The 18,589-nt window shown below is 30.1% G+C and overlaps 5 protein-coding genes across 8 annotated transcripts; 3 read left to right on the top strand and 2 right to left on the bottom strand.

Moving 5' to 3' along the window:
* The first annotated feature begins 576 nt into the window (after window positions 1-576).
* On the top strand, window positions 577-4,726 carry LOC119600828 (E3 ubiquitin-protein ligase HRD1). Of its 2 annotated transcripts, none has more exons than XM_037951393.1 (7): window positions 577-681; window positions 1,053-1,317; window positions 1,438-1,494; window positions 1,571-1,759; window positions 2,448-3,270; window positions 3,329-3,561; window positions 3,627-4,726. In XM_037951393.1, exons 2-7 carry the CDS (start codon window positions 1,192-1,194, stop codon window positions 4,176-4,178), a joined length of 1,980 nt encoding a protein of 659 aa, XP_037807321.1. In that variant the 5' UTR covers window positions 577-681; window positions 1,053-1,191; the 3' UTR covers window positions 4,179-4,726. The 2 variants fall into 2 exon arrangements, with proteins under 2 accessions (XP_037807321.1, XP_037807323.1); XM_037951395.1 differs by having other exon boundaries at window positions 658-825.
* LOC119600830 (JNK1/MAPK8-associated membrane protein) lies at window positions 4,668-6,752 on the bottom strand. Of its 2 annotated transcripts, XM_037951398.1 has the most exons (6): window positions 6,276-6,752; window positions 6,005-6,217; window positions 5,782-5,948; window positions 5,427-5,561; window positions 5,207-5,362; window positions 4,668-5,137 (listed from the first exon to the last, which is right to left on the bottom strand). In XM_037951398.1, the coding sequence occupies exons 1-5, from the start codon at window positions 6,509-6,511 to the stop codon at window positions 5,208-5,210; spliced, it is 906 nt and encodes a 301-aa protein (XP_037807326.1). In that variant the 5' UTR covers window positions 6,512-6,752; the 3' UTR covers window positions 4,668-5,137; window position 5,207. The 2 variants fall into 2 exon arrangements, with proteins under 2 accessions (XP_037807326.1, XP_037807325.1); XM_037951397.1 differs by lacking the exon at window positions 4,668-5,137 and having other exon boundaries at window positions 5,202-5,362; window positions 6,276-6,635.
* Window positions 6,753-6,871: 119 nt separating this feature from the next.
* On the bottom strand, window positions 6,872-8,390 carry LOC119600829 (acyl-coenzyme A thioesterase 9, mitochondrial-like). The gene is made up of 3 exons (XM_037951396.1): window positions 8,255-8,390; window positions 8,127-8,188; window positions 6,872-8,065 (listed from the first exon to the last, which is right to left on the bottom strand). The coding sequence occupies exons 1-3, from the start codon at window positions 8,347-8,349 to the stop codon at window positions 6,894-6,896; spliced, it is 1,329 nt and encodes a 442-aa protein (XP_037807324.1). The 5' UTR covers window positions 8,350-8,390; the 3' UTR covers window positions 6,872-6,893.
* Window positions 8,391-11,027: 2,637 nt separating this feature from the next.
* On the top strand, window positions 11,028-14,174 carry LOC119600852 (acyl-coenzyme A thioesterase 9, mitochondrial-like). Its single transcript, XM_037951429.1, has 3 exons — window positions 11,028-11,229; window positions 11,305-11,375; window positions 12,896-14,174. The coding sequence occupies exons 1-3, from the start codon at window positions 11,141-11,143 to the stop codon at window positions 14,062-14,064; spliced, it is 1,329 nt and encodes a 442-aa protein (XP_037807357.1). The 5' UTR covers window positions 11,028-11,140; the 3' UTR covers window positions 14,065-14,174.
* A 726-nt stretch (window positions 14,175-14,900) lies between these two features.
* LOC119600849 (acyl-coenzyme A thioesterase 9, mitochondrial-like) lies at window positions 14,901-17,103 on the top strand. Of its 2 annotated transcripts, XM_037951427.1 has the most exons (4): window positions 14,929-15,006; window positions 15,092-15,219; window positions 15,316-15,386; window positions 15,638-17,103. In XM_037951427.1, exons 2-4 carry the CDS (start codon window positions 15,128-15,130, stop codon window positions 16,804-16,806), a joined length of 1,332 nt encoding a protein of 443 aa, XP_037807355.1. In that variant the 5' UTR covers window positions 14,929-15,006; window positions 15,092-15,127; the 3' UTR covers window positions 16,807-17,103. The 2 variants fall into 2 exon arrangements, with proteins under 2 accessions (XP_037807354.1, XP_037807355.1); XM_037951426.1 differs by having other exon boundaries at window positions 14,901-15,219.
* Window positions 17,104-18,589: the final 1,486 nt, after the last annotated feature.

Below are 18,589 nucleotides of genomic sequence, written 5' to 3'. Positions count from 1 at the left end.
AAATGTACTAAAAAAGGCAAATTTTTGAAAAATTTACTAAAAAAAGACACATTTTTCAAAAATTTATTAAGTAATGACAATGATTTTTTAAAAAATTAACTAAAAAATTCCAATTTTTAAAATATTTAATAAAAAAGGTAATTTTTTTAAAAATTTACAAAAGGCAAATTTTGAAAAAAAAAAAAAAAAAAAAATTTGCCGATTTATCGATTTTGTTAGACAAAAAATCGACTTCGAGTTTTTTCGACCAAAAATCTAATCTTGGATTATTTTAAAGTCGATTTGGTATTAAAAGTTTCTAATCTGAATTTAAAATAATATATATTAAAAAACGATATGATATGGCAGCAGGACATATAATGCGATATTTTAATTTTAAAATATTTTTCAAATAAAACATAAATTTTCTATAAATGTCAGAAAAATTTGAATAAATTAAAAAGGAACTAGTGAATAAAAATAAAATTTGCAGTTATTTTTCTATCCTCATGTGTATATTTACAGCAAAACTATGCTAACGGTAGTATTTTCCTCCTTAACACTCTATTCTTTTCAGTGTTTAAACCAAAACAATTCCAACACATTGGCAACACTCTTCTATATAATTTTTACTTTTATTTTGACATTTATTAAACGAATAATGGTAAAAGATAAAACAGCAAAAAAAGGCAAGAAAACGACGTACGTGTACTCTAAAAAATTTTTTTCTTATTAATTATTTAGAATTTTTCGGCATTTAAATATAAAAAATTATCTTTAACATTAATAAATTTAAGTGCTTGACAAAAAAAATATACTATATATTGATTGTGTTAACTATAAAACGTAAAAGAAATTATTCAACAGCGAACAAATTTCGTTTTATTTTTTTTTTTAATATTTTATGGTTGACGAAGAAGTCTCATAAAAGAAAAATATAGCAAAAAAAAAAAAAAAAACCAAATAATATTTTTGTTTTTTTTTAATCTTAAATTTTTTTTCTTTTTTTTATATATTTTACCCACAATTAACTGGTGGTGTCAATGTGTGTATTTTTAATGGATGAAAAGCAGTTTTAGAAAAAGTAGGACAATTTTTTAAAAATAAAAAAAAAAAAATAAAATAATTTGAAAAAATTAATTTAAAAACAAAATTAATATCTTCTGGGAGACGATCAGCCAGTGGGCTGTACGTGTTAACAGCAGCAACATAATGCAGCTTTTGCTGTCCACCATATGTCTGGGCTTAACCAGTGCTGTCATTGGCAATGCCTGGTATCAAAAGAAACAATTCTATCCAGCTGTAGTGTATATCACTAAATCCAATGCCTCCATGGCGGTGAGTACCATTCCATGCATGTTTTGTAGCATGTAGTAAATGAAAATGTATGACCTCATAAACTAACTAACTAATGTGTGTGTTTTAATTTTTCTTTAATTGCAAATACAAATATTGCAGGTGATTTACATACAATTCTTTGCAATTGTTTTTATGTTTGGAAAATTACTGCGCAAGGTAAGTGTTCTTTTTGATAGATTAGAGTTTTGTGTTGTCTGCTATATAAAACGACGTTAATTCTGTAAATTTATAGATCTTTTTGGGTACATTGCGGGCCGCTGAATTTGAACATTTATTGGAGCGTTTCTGGTATGCCATTACAGAAACCTGTTTGGCTTTTACCGTTTTTCGTGATGATTTTAATCCACGTTTTGTGGCCTTGTTTACGGTATTATTGTTTCTTAAATCATTCCATTGGCTGGCCGAAGAACGTGTAGATTTTGTAAGTACATACATATATTTTTTTGTAGATAATTTAATTTATTTTCTTTCTCTTAAGAGATAAAGTTTTATTAATTATCACTTTAGAATGTTCTTTGATGAGGTGTGTGTTGCACCTTTGACATGCTATTTTAGTATTTCAGTTGTTTTTTTTTTCGATTTTTTTCTATACAAATTGTTGTTGGTTTATATTTGTTTATTTTTTATTTAGTATAGAAATACTAAAAGAATTGAATGAGCAAATAAACAACCAATCATACATATGTCGTCCTAATGACAGATAAATATTAAATCATCATTCTTTATGGTTTAAATGTTTTGCTTATGTTTTCTTTTATGAATAGTTATAAAATAAGGATTTTATAACTATTCAAGGAAATTCCTAAAATATTGTACTCTTTTAAATTTGTTTCTAAAACATGTAGAAATCTTTAAACTAGAGTAGAACTGAACTAGAATTAAACGAGAACTGAAATAGAAGTAAACTAGTATTGGACCAGAATTGAAATAAACTAGAATTGAACTGTATTAGAACTAATCTAGAATTAAACTAGAGCTGAACCAGAAATAGAATTGAACTAGAACTTTTCTAGAACTCAACTGCAATTGATCTAAAACTAAACAAGAAAAATTATTCAGAATTTTGATTTTCCCAAAAGTTTTCATAATTTTATTTTCTTTAATTACAGATGGAACGTTCTCCCGTTTTAGGCTGGCTTTTCCACATACGTGTTGCCAGCCTTTTAATGGTCTTGGGCACTCTCGATTATATGCTGCTAATGCATGCCTATAATTCAACATTGGCTCGTGGTCCCACTGTACAATTGGTATTTGGTTTCGAGTATGCTATACTCCTAACCGTTGTTGCTAGTACCGCCATTAAATATGTTTTACATGCCGCCGAAATGCGTACCGATACGCCGTGGGAAAATAAAGCCGTCTTTCTGTTGTACACTGAACTTTTTATCGGATTTATCAAAGTCATTTTGTATGTACTGTTTGTGGTGATAATGGCGAAATTCTATGCATTACCCATGTTTGTATTCCGGCCCATGTTCTTTACGATAAGAAACTTTAAGAAGGCACTCAGTGATGTGATAATGTCACGACGTGCTATACGTAATATGAATACTCTGTATCCGGATGCTACTCCAGAAGAATTACGTTTATCGGATAATATTTGTATTATTTGTCGTGAGGATATGGTTAATCATTCGAAAAAGTTACCCTGTGGTCATATATTCCATACGATTTGCTTGAGATCATGGTTTCAGAGACAACAGACCTGTCCTACTTGTCGTTTGAATATTCTAAGGGCACCAGCGGCGAATTCTACTGCTTTGCCAAGAGCAGAAGAGAATAATGCAAATGCTGCTAATGGGGCTGCTGGTGCGGCAGCAGCCGCTGCTGTTAATGCGGGAGCTACACCTGCAGCAAATGCTCAAATGCCCAATGCAGCTGGTAATGAAAATCCAGCTTCACCCACAGGCACTAATGTGTTTGAACAGTTTGGTAAGTAGTTCTAAAAATTACATTTTTTTAAGATTTTTATAATTTTTACTCCTTACAGCTGGCTTACCCAACCCCTTACCCAACATGGCTGGTTCTGGAGGAAATGGTTTACCCAACTTTGCTGGCCTACCCATGATGCCACCACCTTTTATGATGCCTCCTCCCTTTCCATTTATTGCCCCCTATGCTGTGCCACCACCACCCATGCCACCAGATCTAACCAACTTTAGCGATGAAGAACTTAAAGCATTGGAAGGAAATGAAAGAAAGAATATAGAAGAACGTATAAAGGTAATTTCGAAATATTAAAACAAATTAAAAAAATACTAATTGTTTTTGCATTTTTTTTCTTCTAGCTTTTGCGCAACATACAACTGATGTTAGATGCAGCTAACATTTTAATGAACAACTATCAAATAGTGGCTGCTCGTACACAGAGCTTAAATCCCACTCCTGCTGCTGCAGCTAGAACAACAACTGCAGAAAATGCAGCAGCTAGTACAGAGAAACCAAGCACTTCGGCAGCAGCTTCAGCAAAAGCCAATACTAGTGACTTAGCTACGACAGAAGAATTACCTACAACCTCAGCAGCGGCACAAGCTGCTCCTGCTGCAGCTTCACTAAAGACATCTTCACCTGAAGCTACTACTAACATTAATAAAACGACAACATCTACTACAGACACCACACCAGTTGCCAAACATAATCAAGTGACTATAGAAGATCTGGGCGGTGAAGATCATATAGATGTTCCAATCTCGGCAACATCTAATACAACTACTACTGCTCCCTCTACATCATCTAATGCGACAACATCCATAGACAGCACAGCGGAACATATGAACGAGTTGCGTAAACGACGTTTAAAATTCCTTGAAGAACAAAATAAAATAACTTCTTCGGATTAAAAATGAAATTGTTAAGGCTCAATTTTACAAAATTATTACTTAACACACGTTTAGCAAACTGAAGTTGGACTGAGAAACGATTAATTTTTCTTTCATATTAAATACGAAAAAAAAAAAAACATTTTCATTTTGTTTTAAATACTATATTATAACGTTTTTCTTAAGATCTATGTGAAAAATTTATTATTATTATTAAAAAACTCTAATTTTTGCATTAAATGAAGTTGTAACATTTTGTATTTGTTTATATTGAAGAATAAGCTTCGCACCTTCTTTTTTTAATATTCATTATTTGTTTATTTTACTAGCATTATTATTACCTTTTTTAATGTAACACAAAATATTTTATCTTTCCTTGAAACAGATTTTTTTTTTCTTTTTTGAGAGCATTAACCAAGAAACCCTTTATAAGTATATTATTAAACAATCTTTTTAATAACAAAAAAACACACGTAAAAATCAGATAAAAAAGAAGAGAGATACTTTAACAACAATATGTAGCTATAACATGTATTGTGTATAAATTAAGAATTAATATTGGATTTAAACAAAACAACAAACATAAAAACAATGGGAATGAAAAAAAAATGATGATTAATGTATATGTATTTAAATAATTTATAATTACATTTAGAATTTAAATAAATAAAAAAAACATACACAAACATTATATAAAAAAAAAAAACTAAATGTTGTTTTCAATTAATTGATTAAAAAAATAAGTAAGTATAACTTTTTCTTGAAATTTCTGAAATTCGAATGAGTTTTATAAAATTGAAAAAGGAAAATGATAAGAAAGTACGGATGCTAGCTGTGTTATACAAATACTTATGGAAAGCCTTGTTTCGACTTACCTTAATCACTTTCTAATTTATTTATTGACAACAAAACTTAATTGCTGGTTTTTAATGGATTTGATTGTAGTAATTATATAGCTCGCATCTTTCTTTCTTCTTCATCTGTAATAAATTGATTATTTTTTAAAAATATAGTATTAAATAAATTTAAATTCATGTCTTTCAATTCACCTTAACTGCTGCGTGCTTCACTTTCTCGAAATTCGGCTGGATCGGTAAAACGTACAGTTAATATATAGAATATTGAAGGAAAGGGCACTAAACACAATAAGGCATAGTGATGTCCTAAAGCTATAATGCCATAGGCTAATAACAGCCATTGTATGCCTAGAAAAGAAGTAATTAATTAAAAAAAAATTACTCATGTTTTACAAATATGCGGATAACTTACATATTATAACTAAATTTTTAATTTCCAAACAAGAAGATTTGATCAGAGCTTTAAAAGATTGATCCAATTTCATGGAGTAATGTATAGCATTAGCAATCATTGATATAGCAATGCTCATATAGGGAAATGAATAGTCTGAAATAAAAATAAGTGTTAAGTGATAAATGAGATCTAAACTAGAACTGAACCAGAACTTATATTGATTTGGAACTGAACTAAAACTTTATTATAACAAAACTAGAACTAAAACTGAGCTAGAATTGAATTAGAACTGAACTAGAACAGTATTAGGACTAAACTAGAATTAAACTGAAGATAGTTTAAATCCCTTCCCGGAGTTAAACCACATACTTACATATTAAACCACAAGCCAAGGCATGAATAAACGTTATCAGAGGCAGAAAATATAAAGCAGCATAAATAGGAGCCTTGCCCCTCACCTCCAATAGAGTGCTAACCAGAGGTCTTATAATAAACATGGTAACCAAACACAAAAAATAGAAAACCAAAATAATGGTTTGCCTAGAAATACAAATAGCTTAACAAACCAGTTAGTATTTATCATGAATAATACTTACAAAGGATACACCGCCTCCTGAGTGCAATGTAAAGATTTCTCATAATTAGGAGCAGGATTATAAAAAAGAGTATACCAATCGGAAAATTTGCGCACAGGACAGGCAAATAAACGAAATTCACCCATAGGTTCCATTAAAAGAACAGCAGCTATGGCGGAAATAATAACTTCTAGACAGGCGCAAGTAGTTAAAATCAACTGCTTGCGGGAAAATCTAGTAAGAAAAAAATAAGTATTTATAAATAGCTTCTTTGGATTTTACTTCCACTTACTTTCTATCCTTGGCATCTAAATCTATAAAGAAACAGTGCATCATTAGCGGTAAAGCGGCCATAAAGCCTAAATAAAACCAGGAATAGGCATCTAGCTCATCCTCACATTGGGTACAGGCATAACTATCGTTGACACGAAATCCCCGTGGACAGGGACCACAATCACTCCAGGTCTCATTATCTAATTGTATGCGACCACAATATTGTCCGGGACAACGTTCTAAAGTTGTAGACATTTTTATAGAATATATATTTAGCTTTTAAATAATTATTTTACACATTTTACTGTAGAATTTTTACAAACAAATTGTAAATTTTTCAATTTTGTTTTGTTTATGCTCAGCTGTTTTCATAAACAAGAAAAAAACGTTAACCAACACTGTGTTTTATGACACCTGTATTGTTTACAACAACAAATCAATGTAAACTGAGAACTTCCGTTTGTAGCTGTAATGGTTGGCAAGGCATGTGAAAATAACTGTCACAATTGTGAATACAATAGGCACTGCTGCGACATACCACATTTTCTTTATGCTTATGTTAAGTAAAACATAATAAACAGTATTTTGTTTAAAAATTAGGAAAATATGCAGTTGTTTAGAGATGTTAGTATTATTTTTATTTTCCCTTATCCATAGCATAATAAAATTTGCGCCTACCATGTATATACCACATAGTTTCATGATAGGATTTCGGTAAAACTTCGGTAATTTTATCGACACATGAAAATGTATAATAAAATATATTTGTGGTCACTGGACCTTTACCGCTGGGATCTAAAATCTCCGCCACAGTCATAATTTGCATAAATTTATCTTCTGTATAAACAATATAAGCAATCATTTTAATAATCGAACCCATTTGTACGGGCTGTTCAAAACTGATATCACAACAACGTTCACAAGACGGACGTTGGCCACAATAAAGATATGCCCTCATCCAACTTATTTCATAAGATTGACGCATTAGAAAGCCACCGAAAACGGTATTTTGAGCATTACGATTTTCGGGAAAGCAAAGAAAAGTATTAACAATAAATAAATCATTCATCCACCGACTATTCTGGGGCAAAAATCTATTATTCAATTGTAAATACGAGTTATCGGTGGTATCTTGAAAGAGTGCGTACATGAGTGCATGTTCCTCTTCGGTAGGTTTAATTTTAAATATTGAAGTTTCATGCAAACGTTTACGGGTTTTACGTCTTTCCTCACCCATTTGGAATATTTCCATTTCTTCTTCATTATCGAGTTTTAGAGGATTAACTGGTGCCGATTTTGTATTAGTGGCATTACGAGCAGCCATAAGGAATACTGCCTGTGTTATTAGACGAAAACTTTCTTCATGTTTTTGTTCCAGCCAAACGCTTATTTCCAAAGAGGTCCTACCCACCCATGATACATGACCGGTTATACGTATATCTTGATTGTATGCGGGTAATAATTTGGAAAATGTCATTTTATCTACCAATATTGTGACAAAGGTGTAAGGTAAAGGTTCATGTTCGGGTAATTTGGGTAGCAAGACATGTTGTTGACATATCCATACCGCAAACATATCTAATTGTTCCATAAGCCGACCCAAGCGCACAGTTCCCACAGCACTAACATAATTCACTTGCATATCTACACATATACTTAACGGTATATATGCCTCCATATAGGAATCTTTCATGGAGCGTTTAGGTAATTCCTCTTGAAGGGGTGTGTATTTTAAAAGATGATCACGTTTTTCTGCTTCTTTAATATAACCGGTTTCTAAGCCCAATCGTTGCATTATTTTGAGATTAACTTGGGGTGAAGTTATGAATTATATATAAGATTCGCGATCTATTTAATCAAAAACATTTACCTTCTTTCATGGTACCCGATTTTCTGGGTCGCACATTTCTCAAGCCAATATTTCTTGAGGAGCTTAATAAATTTAATTTTTTTTTGTGAATATTTCTTACAATTTCTTTATTGTTAGAAAATATTTACCCAAAATGTGATGTGACCAGCTTTAAGAGCATTGAAGATTTAGGACATTTTCTGTTGTTAGAACAATTTCCAAAAACTTTTAGTAATTTTAACATAAAATTTATGTATATTTTAGGATAACTATCATTAAAAATGAATAACGTAAATAAATTGATTTTATAAATGGAATGTTTCAGAAATTTGTTATTTTCAAAAAAAGGTTTATGGGATAGGGACAAGATGCACCATGATAAAAATAAAGAAAGAAAAAAAATGAGATGCACTAAGTACGTATTATATCATGGCATAGGAAATAACGATGTGACAGGGACGAGTATTCCAATGTAATGGGTAATTTACTTACTGTAATAACTAAATACATAAAACAGGAAACAAAAACATTAAAAAGTTTCTTAGAGCGGGTTTTTGAGATGGTAATCAAATGCCAATTAATTATCAGATTAGTTAACCTAAAAATAAATTTAATCTTATGTTAATCCCCTTTGATGTTTTTGAGTACAAGATTTAACTTTACAGTGTTGCCAAACAAAACAACAGAAAACGTCACTGTTTGTTATCAAAACAATGCATATTTTATAAAAAAGAAGAAGATAATTATAAATTTAATATGAAAATTAATGAAAACTTAAATTAAAAACAAAAAAATATATTTTGAAGTGTCCATAATTTATACTAATCAATAAATAGAACATTTTAATGTTTATATTTATAAAAATTGTATTAATTTTTTTGCATCAGCATTTCGTGCTTAAGATTAAACCACCTCCATTGGGCGCTTAAACTTGCGAACAAAATTAACTAATTAAGTACTCAAAAACATCTTTCGAGGATTAATTTTAATTTAATCGCTAATCTTTCACCTAAAGATTGGCCCTTAATATTTAATTAAAACAATTGGTAGCTCAAATTATTCCAGCTAATGTATGGACAAGACGAATCTATAGAAGGTAAGATCATTGTAATAACGGTTTGACCTGGGGAAAACTATAAAAAACAGCTACAGTGAATCAACTAAGTTTTTTGCCTACCTTTTTTAAAAGAATTTTGTTTTTTGTTCATAAATAAAATTCCAAAAAACAGGTAAAAAGTAAATTTATGGTTTCCAATTGAAAATAGAGATTGTGTAGAATGGGAAAACCAAGAAAAAAATATTAAAATAATAATTTTGGTGCATTTGTTGTTGCATTTTATTATTTTTCATCATAATTTGCACGTCAATAAAGTATTTTGCATATTGAAATTTCCAGTTAATTTCGTTGGGTTTTTCAAATTATTATTAATTTTTCAAGCAAAAACCATTGAAGTCCTCATTTATCTTCTCCAAAGTCCATATACGAACTTAAAAGAACACTATGTTTAAATTTAGACCTCTAAACAGACCTTAGGTCGCTTCGAAACAATATAAAGTGAACTATCGTGTGGTACGGGAAAAATACTTAATTTAGATATTTACAAATAGAGGCGGTTCTCATCACCTAAGATCCACAAAAGCAATATTTTTCAACATACACTTATATATAGTTAGAACCCAAATCAAGAATAACTATCCAAATCCAACTACGCCTACTGTATTTTATTCATAAAATAATGCATTCAAAATATGAGGTAGAATATCAAGATTCTAGCATGTAATAGTTCTATAGTGGTATACGGTGATATCCCCATACTTAGAGTGGCTAGGATGGTACTTAGTGTTAGCTTTATTGAATAAGAATCAATATTACACAATTCTAAATGAAATTCACACAGTACTCCCCAAATAGATGGCGTTTCCGTAATGTAGTTTTTGTTTGTCAATACAATATGACCAAAAACCCAGATTATTTTTGTTATAATCTATAGATTTATACCCCACTAAAATTTTTTCTAGGTCCAAATCCATTTCTAATATATGATTTTCTAATATATCATGTATCCAATTCAAAATTACTTATTATTTTCGAAATTAAATCAAAGAAACGATAGATTTCATGTTAAGTCAAATATTGAGAAATTCTTATAGGTATATAGGATAGTAAATCGGTTAAGAAATGTCCAAACTTAGTCGTTCCACTACTAAAATATCTAAAAAATGTTATTCTAATACATAGGAGAAATAAAAATATTAAATTTTATAAAATAATGCAGCAATATTAAAAAAATGAACAAAAAACCTAAAAAAGCAAAATACTTTATTGACCTTAAAAATTAACAATACGTTCACATTTGATCAAAAATCTCGTTAATTAATATCACGATTTTACTTTTTATGGTATTTTATTAAAATATAAGATATTCTTTAAAAAATACAACAAACAAATTGCTTTATTTTGCTAAAAATAATTGTTCAGATAAAGTTTTTTCTTAAAATTTATAAAATTTTACATAGGCAAATTACTTCATTGATTCACTGTATCTGCTACATGACTTCACCTTTTATGAATTTGCTTTGGACTTAGACAAGTGCAAGAAACTAAGAAAAAAGCTATTGATCATGAAAATTGCTAACAAAAAATTTTATTTTTATTTGTTTATTACCACGTAATTGAAATGTAAATATAGTTTTACATTTATAAGCTCATTTCTTCTCTTCTCTCTAACACAAGAGTATACCGTTATTTAATATTTTGCTTATATTTTTTCTCTTCTCTTTCCGCTTATCTCTCTTGTTAAACATCATTTGTTTTGTTTAGAAAACTATTATTGCTTGTTGTTGTTGTTACTAATAAAAATAAAAACGTCACGGTTATATAGTCCAAAATCCATAAACTACCAACAACAAAGGTGTATTATTTGTATATTGTTTGTTTGCGCTGTATTAGTCGTTTCGGTTTCCTCAAGATAAGCAGTTATTTTATGAATTTCAATCCAGACGGTGGAAGATTTTTAGAATAAATTTAATTAAAAATGTTAAGAAATGTATTAAAAAGTAGAAATTCTTTAGCCAAATTGAATTGGCAGCCAATACAAAAGAGTATATCATTAAAGGCGGCGATGTAAGTTGCAAATTAATTGTGTTTTTTATTGACGGAGGAGGAGATGACTGAGCATTTATTTGTTTATATTTATAGTGGAAACAGACGTAATTTGGGTTTGCAGCATGGTCAAAATGATCCGTATTATGCGGGTACCATGGCGGAAGGTAGGTAAAATGTTATTTGAATTGTGGTAGGAACAGAGGAAGAAAGAGTATTTTCTTAATAAGAGATAATTATGTCAAATCATGATTTCATAATATTGATATTATGTTTTGTAATACATTTGTATTATCTAACGTTCAAAATTGTTAGTGTTAACTAAATCTAGATATCTTAGGGCCAATCTTAAGGTGAAAGATTAGCGATTAACTTAAAATTAATCCTTGAAAGATGTTTTTGAGTACTCAATTAGTTAATTTTATTTGCAAGTTTAAGCGCCCAATGGATGTGTTTTAAACTAAAGCATGAAATGCAAAAATGTAAATAGCTGATGCCATAAAATTAATAAAATTTTTATAAATATAAACATTAAAATGTTCTATTTATTGATTAGTATAAATTATGGACACTTCAAAATGCATTTTTTGTTTTAAATTTAAGTTTTCATTAATTTTCATATTAAATTTGGAAACATGTTATAAAGCAATAAATTGTCTTCTTCTTTTTTATAAAACATGCATTGTTTTGATAACAAACAGTGACGTTTTCTGTTGTTTTGTATGGCAACACTGCGAAGTTTAATCTTGTACTCAAAAACATCAGATTAAATTTATTTTAAGATTAACTAATCTGATTATTAATTGGCATTTGATTGCCAACTCAAAAACCCGCTCTTAATGTTATAAGTAAAAACTGTTTTTTAAACCTACTAAGGACGGGTTTTTCAGATAAAGTTAATCTACATTCTTTGTTTAAACCTAGTTTAATATATGTATGTTTTGTGTTTTTCAGTAAACAGTAACGTTACTTATTATCTTGGTTTAACTGAGTGTTATTGGCCAATTAAACTTAAGTTATAAGTGAGAAGACACAATTAACAAAAACAATAAAACAATGATTTCGGAAGAACAAAAACTTAATATTTTAAGTAAATTGCAATTTTCTGATTTGTTTTGTTTTATTTATTATTGTTTTAAATGTTTATTTAACATTTTTCCAAAATTTTTCATTTTACAAAAGTATTATTTGCAAAAAACAGCTGTTCATTGTTTATGTTTTTGAGTGAAAAGTTGGCAATACTAACAAAGTTAACTGAACTTAAATCCATAACTGAAAAACACAATCATCGATTAAAGTCCGCCTAAATTTGTTCCGAGTTTAATCTAACAGCAAGTTAAGCCTAGTTTAACTGAGTAGTAAGAAACCCGCCCTAACAAATATATTCCTAACTAGTTAGTTAGAATGCTGTAGTTTCATTAAAAACATAAAATTTTTTATAGTAAAAATAACAAAATCCGAACAAAGAAATTGAAAAGTTGATTAATTAATTAATTTTCTTAGAAACATATTATAAAGCAAAAATCTTGTAGAACACTGATTTCTATTTAAAATTGCTGTACTCTGTAAAAAAAGAGAAAATCACAGAAAAATACTTGAAAGCGAATTAGATTGAGAACAATTTATTTATAGTTTCTTATTATTATTAAAAATGTTATTAATCTTTTCTCTTTTTTAATTTTCACAGTCAAAGAAGAAGCCATGAAACGTTTAGGTCTAGAAAGCGGCTACTCACCAGTGCCCAAAACACGTGAACATCTTTTGAAATATACGCCAACACCTTCCGATTTACCACCGCGTTCTATGCAGGACTCTTTTACCTCTGCCATTTTGCCCTTAAGTGAGGATAAGAGTTTGCAAGATAAATACATTTCATTTTTGGGTAATGTCCGTCTGGGACGTCTGATGGAGGATATGGATATGTTTGCCGTCTGGGTTTGTCATCAACATATTAAACCCAACAATCTACCCGAAAATGTGCCTTTGCCCTATACTTTTGTTACTATTTTAGTAGATAAAATAACATTTTCCGGTGTCAGAGCTAAAGGCACTGAAGATATTAGAATATCGGGTCATGTCTCATGGGTGGGTAAGAGTTCTATGGAAATTGTGGTTTGGATAGAACAACATGATCATAATGTTTGGAGGAAAATCACTAAAGCTTTATTTTTAATGGCTGCCCGTAATGCCACTAATACCGCGGCTGCCCCCGTCAATCCCATACAGCCGGCAAATGAAGAAGAAACCAAGATCTTAAATGGCGGAGAAGAACGTAAAAAACGTCGTCAAATACTACAAGCCTCTTCGATTTTTAAAGTAGAACCCAACAATCATGAACAATCTTTGATGTACAATTTATTTAAGCGCACTACTCCCCAAACTACCATGGAATTGAATAAACGTATATTGCCGCCCAAATGTCGCTGGATGTCTGATTCGTTTGTCACCAATACCATGGCCTCATTTCCCGAAAATCGTAATGCTCAAAATACTGTCTTTGGTGGTTTTCTAATGCGCAATGCTTTGGAAATCAGCTGGGTGGGTGCCAGTCTCTATTGTAAAAGTCGCCCTAAGCTAGAGCATATTTCTGATATTAGTTTTGAACAGCCAGTTAGTGTTAATTCGATTATTAAAATGACTGCCTATGTGGTCTATACCGATGTTAATTATTTACAAATGATGACTGTGGCCGATGTTATAGATGCGGCTACCGGTAATCAATTGACTTCAAATGTTTTCTATTATACATTTTCCTCAACGGAAGAAGTGCCCGAAGTTTTACCCAGATCTTATCATGAAACTATGTGGTATATACAAGGACGTCGTAAATTTAAATATGCTTTGGGTATGGAGTGATTTGAAGAGATTTTTTGTTATGATGAAATGTTATAGAAAGTAAATAGTTGAAATTTGTTTGTTACTTATTTAGGATAAAAAGTGCTTAAATATAAATATTTTTAAATTGATTTTTATGTGTTTAAATTTATTTAAGGCAATAGTTTGGATAGATTAAGATAAATAGAAGTTTTATACTATAAAATTTATAGGAAATGATTTGAAAATAACAACAAAATATCTATCTATCTATCTATCTATCTATCTATCTATCTATCTATCTATCTATCTATCTATCTATCTATCTATCTATCTATCTATCTATCTATCTATCTATCTATCTACCTATCTACCTATCTACCTATCTATCTATCTATCTATCTATCTATCTATCTATCTATCTATCTATCTATCTATCTATCTATCTATCTATCTATCTATCTATCTATCTATCTATCTATCTATCTATCTATCTATCTATCTAACTATCTATTTATCTTCTCGATAGAGACTAAGTTTTTATTTAAAAATGTTAGAAATGCCAACCGGAAACTAAAAGTATATTAAACATAAAGAAATATAGAGAAGTATATAATTATTAAGTGAACTTTCAATATTAATAATAAAATATTCTTATTTTTTATAAAACACTTAACCACAATTTAAATTAAACTAATTTTCCTTTTATTTATTTCCTTTAATTGTGTTTTTAATTTTCCACTAAACAAGTTTAATATAAACAGTGTTGTAAAATGTTTTCATAACACTGTCCCACTTTCTTCCTCTTCTTCAATTGTTTTGGTTTGTTTATAAAAACTGCTATTTATATTTACAGTTGTTTTTGTTGTTTATCATACACACAACAAAAAATTATGCAAATGAAAACAATTACGTCACGGTTATACTAAAACCAAGAAGAAGACGACCGAAAAACAACAAAAATATACTTTGTTGAGAGAAAAGGTGTTGTTTTGCTTAAAAAGCAGATACATTTATTAAAATTTTTATTTCTTAAAGATAAGCAGTGATTTTTTGTATCTGTTTTTAGTATCTGGTACATTTTACAAGTAAATTTCCATAAAAAATGTTAAGAAATTTATTAAAATGTACAAAAGCTTTGGCAAAAACTAAATGGCAGCCTCTACAAAAAGAATTTATTTCAGCAGCGACTGCGGTGTAAGTATAAAGATTTAGTTGGAGGGGGTATTAGATACATATGTATGTAATACAAGAGTTGATTTTGTGTGTATATTTTGTTGAATTTATTTTTAGTGGTTCCAGACGTTATATTGGCTTGCAGCATGGTCAAAATGATCCCTACTATGCGGGTACTATGGCAGAAGGTATGTAGCAGGAAATTGATAGGGAATCGTAATTTATAGAAATAGAATAGAAAGTGTTATACACACTATTAAAAGAAAGTTGTACTGTATTTTTGGAAAAAATCGTTTTAAATCAAAATTTTTTAACAAAATTATATAAAACGTAAAATTTTAGATAAATTCCCTTATTTTGAACAAATACTGAAGCTGAAATGCCAAAACTTTTAATATGATCATTAACTTTTCCCTATTTACTTTATTTTCTGTTCTAGTTAAAGAAGAAATCATGAATCGTTTAGGCTTAGAGGCCGGCTATTCGCCCGTGCCCAGAACCCGAGAACATCTTTTGAAATATGAACCAAAACTATCCGATTTACCACCACGCTCTATGCAGGACTCCTTTACCTCTGCCATTTTACCCTTAAGTGTGGATAAGAATTTACAGGATAAATACATCTCATTTTTGGGTAATGTACGTATGGGACGTTTAATGGAAGATATGGATTTGTTTGCCGTCTGGGTGTGTCATCAACATGTTAAACTCAATAATCTGCCGGAAAATGTCCACTTGCCTTATACTTTTGTTACAATTTTGGTAGATAAAATAACATTTTCTGATATGAAGGCTAAAGCCACCGAAGATGTAAGAATTTCGGGACATGTTTCTTGGGTGGGTAAAAGTTCTATGGAGATAGTGGTGTGGTTAGAGCAAAAAGATAATGGTGTTTGGAGAAAAATCACAAGAGCTTTGTTTTTAATGGCTGCTCGTAATGCCACCAATACAGCGGCTGCTCCTGTCAATCCAATACAGCCGGCCAATGAGGAGGAAACTAAAATCTTAAATGGTGGAGTAGAACGTAAAAAACGTCGTCAAATACTGCAGGCTTCCTCCATATTTAAAGTGGAACCCAATGACTATGAACAGTCATTAATGTATGATTTATTTAAACGTACTACCCCACAAACCACCATGGAATTGAATAAACGTGTTTTACCACCCAAATGTCGTTGGATGTCTGATTCATTTGTTACCAATACCATGGCCTCATTTCCGGAAAATCGTAATGCTCATAATAAAGTATTTGGTGGTTTCCTTATGCGTAATGCTTTAGAAATTAGTTGGGTGGGTGCTAATCTCTATTTAAAGAGTCGTCCTAAATTGGAACATATCTGCGATATTAGTTTCGAACAACCGGTTAGTGTTAACTCGTTCATTAAAATGACTGCTTATGTGGTTTATACCGATGTTAACTATTTACAAATGATGACTGTGGCCGATGTTATAGATGCTGCTACGGGCAATCAATTAACTTCAAATGTTTTCTATTATACATTTTCCTCGGCGGATGAGGTGCCAGTGGTTTTACCTAAATCTTATCACGAAACTATGTGGTATATTCAGGGACGTCGTAAGTTTAAGTATGCCTTGGGTTTGGAGTAAATGTGCCAACGAGATGAAATTATTTTATTTCGCAAATAAAACGAATTTAGTTTAAATATAAACATGTTTGGATCATTAATTATGCATTTTACTTATTTATTTAAGTTAAAACTGCCTATTTATTTGTTTAATTTGCTTATTTAAGTATTTCTTGTTTTAATTATTGGTTTTAGCAACGATATTAAAGTTTTTGTACTTATTTATTTTTTTATAATCGACGAAATTATATTAATCATATCATTGATTATTGTTTTTTGAACTAATTAATAAAGTTTCTATAAAGTAAAAAATATACATGTTAAATAAAATTTTATTATTATTTTACTGTGATTTTCAGTTCAAAACTTAAAAAAAACATAAAAATAATGAAAAAGTACCAAAAATCCTTTCCCACAGATTTTTATTAACTTAAGGCTCTTAATGCTTAATTTCATCTTTCTACGTCCAATATTATAGAAAATTAAAGAAGTACATTTTGAAGAAGGAAAAAGAACCAAAAAGTATCCTTTTATAGAAAATCAAAAAAGTACCTTTCTGAAAAAACATTTTTAAATAAAAAACAAGTAAGAAAGTATAGTCGGCCGTGACCGACCATATGATACCCTACACCAGTTATGAATATTAAATGTGATTTATTTTTCGTAACAATTCATTGTTCCGATACATTTAAGCAATTTATGGATGAAAAACTAATTTTCTGAAAGAGGCTTTATATGGGGGCTAAGGGCAAATATGGACCAAGTCCGATAAAGTTTTGTGAATATATTTATATTATATAATATTTATTTGTGCTGAATTTCATCGCGATATTTGTGTTTATAAGTCAATTTTGGTCGTTCAATTAATTTTCGGAAGGGGACTTTGTATGGGAGCTAGGGTCAAATGAGGCCCAATCTTTATGAAATTTGGCAAGGTCATCAAGGCTTGTATAAAACTTAGTTGTGCCGCTTTTTATCGATATACAGATATATTTAACACAATTATGAGCTCAGAGGCCCTTTTCGGGGGGCTCTAATGTATGGGGGCTAGGTGAAATAATGGACTGATTTTAACAATTTTCAGTAGGCTCCGTCCTTGGGTCAAAAAAAGTGTGTGTGCCAAATTTCATCCAATTGTCTTGAAAATGTACTTGTACCTTGCGCACAAGGTTTACATGGACAGCCAGCCAGATGGACGGACATAGCTAAATCGACTCGGAAAACGATTCTAAGCCGATTGGTATAATTTAAGGTGGGTATAGGACGAATATTTTTGCATGTTACAAACATCAGCACAACCAATATACCCTCCCCACTAAAGTGGTGTAGGGTATAATTAAATTTTTGTCCCTTTTTATTGGTTCTGACTTACTCCGGGCACTACATGTTTAATTTCATGTTTTTAGATTCAATATTATAGAAAATTCAAAAAGTACCTTTGGAAGAGCGAAAAAGTCCTTTTTTGTAGGTTTTTTCTTAATCCTTCCTTTGTTCTACTTTGATGAAAATTTGAATTATTTTGTTTGTGAATTCAATGAAAATTTCCACTATTTTTGTAAAAATTTAACTTTTCTGAAAAAACTATAGACAAGATAGACTACACTATAGACTAGACTATATACAAGACTAGATTATAGACTAGAATTTATAATTGGCTATAGACAAGACTTTATACTTTACTGTAGAGTAGACTAAATACTAGACTACATTATAGCCTACACTATTGACTTCACGACTTGATATGACAGAAGTTGATGTGATTCAAATATATGTATATATGTACATACTGAGGAGTGCTTTGGAAC

Source organism: Lucilia sericata, unplaced genomic scaffold (assembly GCF_015586225.1).
Source record: "Lucilia sericata isolate MDLA Ls3-8-SP2 unplaced genomic scaffold, ASM1558622v1 Contig000123F_arrow, whole genome shotgun sequence".
In the NCBI taxonomy this organism is placed as follows: Eukaryota; Metazoa; Arthropoda; class Insecta; order Diptera; family Calliphoridae; genus Lucilia; species Lucilia sericata.
The sequence above is the reverse complement of the archived record's forward strand: the minus strand, read 5'-3'. Positions and strand labels throughout refer to the sequence as shown.

Bases quoted from the DNA above. Each gene is read 5' to 3' on its own strand.
- LOC119600828 (XM_037951393.1), top strand. From the start codon at position 1,192: ATGCAGCTTTTGCTGTCCACCATATGTCTGGGCTTAACCAGTGCTGTC. The intron at 1,318-1,437 runs GTGAGTACCATT...CAAATATTGCAG, and splicing joins AATCCAATGCCTCCATGGCG to GTGATTTACATACAATTCTT. The intron at 1,760-2,447 runs GTAAGTACATAC...CTTTAATTACAG, and splicing joins CCGAAGAACGTGTAGATTTT to ATGGAACGTTCTCCCGTTTT.
- LOC119600830 (XM_037951398.1), bottom strand. From the start codon at position 6,511: ATGTCTACAACTTTAGAACGTTGTCCCGGACAATATTGTGGTCGCATA. The intron at 5,949-6,004 runs GTAAGTATTATT...TTGTATTTCTAG, and splicing joins CAGGAGGCGGTGTATCCTTT to GCAAACCATTATTTTGGTTT. The intron at 5,363-5,426 runs GTAAGTTATCCG...CTTCTTTTCTAG, and splicing joins TAAAAATTTAGTTATAATAT to GCATACAATGGCTGTTATTA.
- LOC119600829 (XM_037951396.1), bottom strand. From the start codon at position 8,349: ATGTTAAAATTACTAAAAGTTTTTGGAAATTGTTCTAACAACAGAAAA. The intron at 8,189-8,254 runs GTAAATATTTTC...AAATTTATTAAG, and splicing joins CTGGTCACATCACATTTTGG to CTCCTCAAGAAATATTGGCT. The intron at 8,066-8,126 runs GTAAATGTTTTT...CTTCACCCCAAG, and splicing joins ATCGGGTACCATGAAAGAAG to TTAATCTCAAAATAATGCAA.
- LOC119600852 (XM_037951429.1), top strand. From the start codon at position 11,141: ATGTTAAGAAATGTATTAAAAAGTAGAAATTCTTTAGCCAAATTGAAT. The intron at 11,230-11,304 runs GTAAGTTGCAAA...TTATATTTATAG, and splicing joins ATATCATTAAAGGCGGCGAT to TGGAAACAGACGTAATTTGG. The intron at 11,376-12,895 runs GTAGGTAAAATG...TAATTTTCACAG, and splicing joins TGCGGGTACCATGGCGGAAG to TCAAAGAAGAAGCCATGAAA.
- LOC119600849 (XM_037951426.1), top strand. From the start codon at position 15,128: ATGTTAAGAAATTTATTAAAATGTACAAAAGCTTTGGCAAAAACTAAA. The intron at 15,220-15,315 runs GTAAGTATAAAG...ATTTATTTTTAG, and splicing joins ATTTCAGCAGCGACTGCGGT to TGGTTCCAGACGTTATATTG. The intron at 15,387-15,637 runs GTATGTAGCAGG...TTTCTGTTCTAG, and splicing joins TGCGGGTACTATGGCAGAAG to TTAAAGAAGAAATCATGAAT.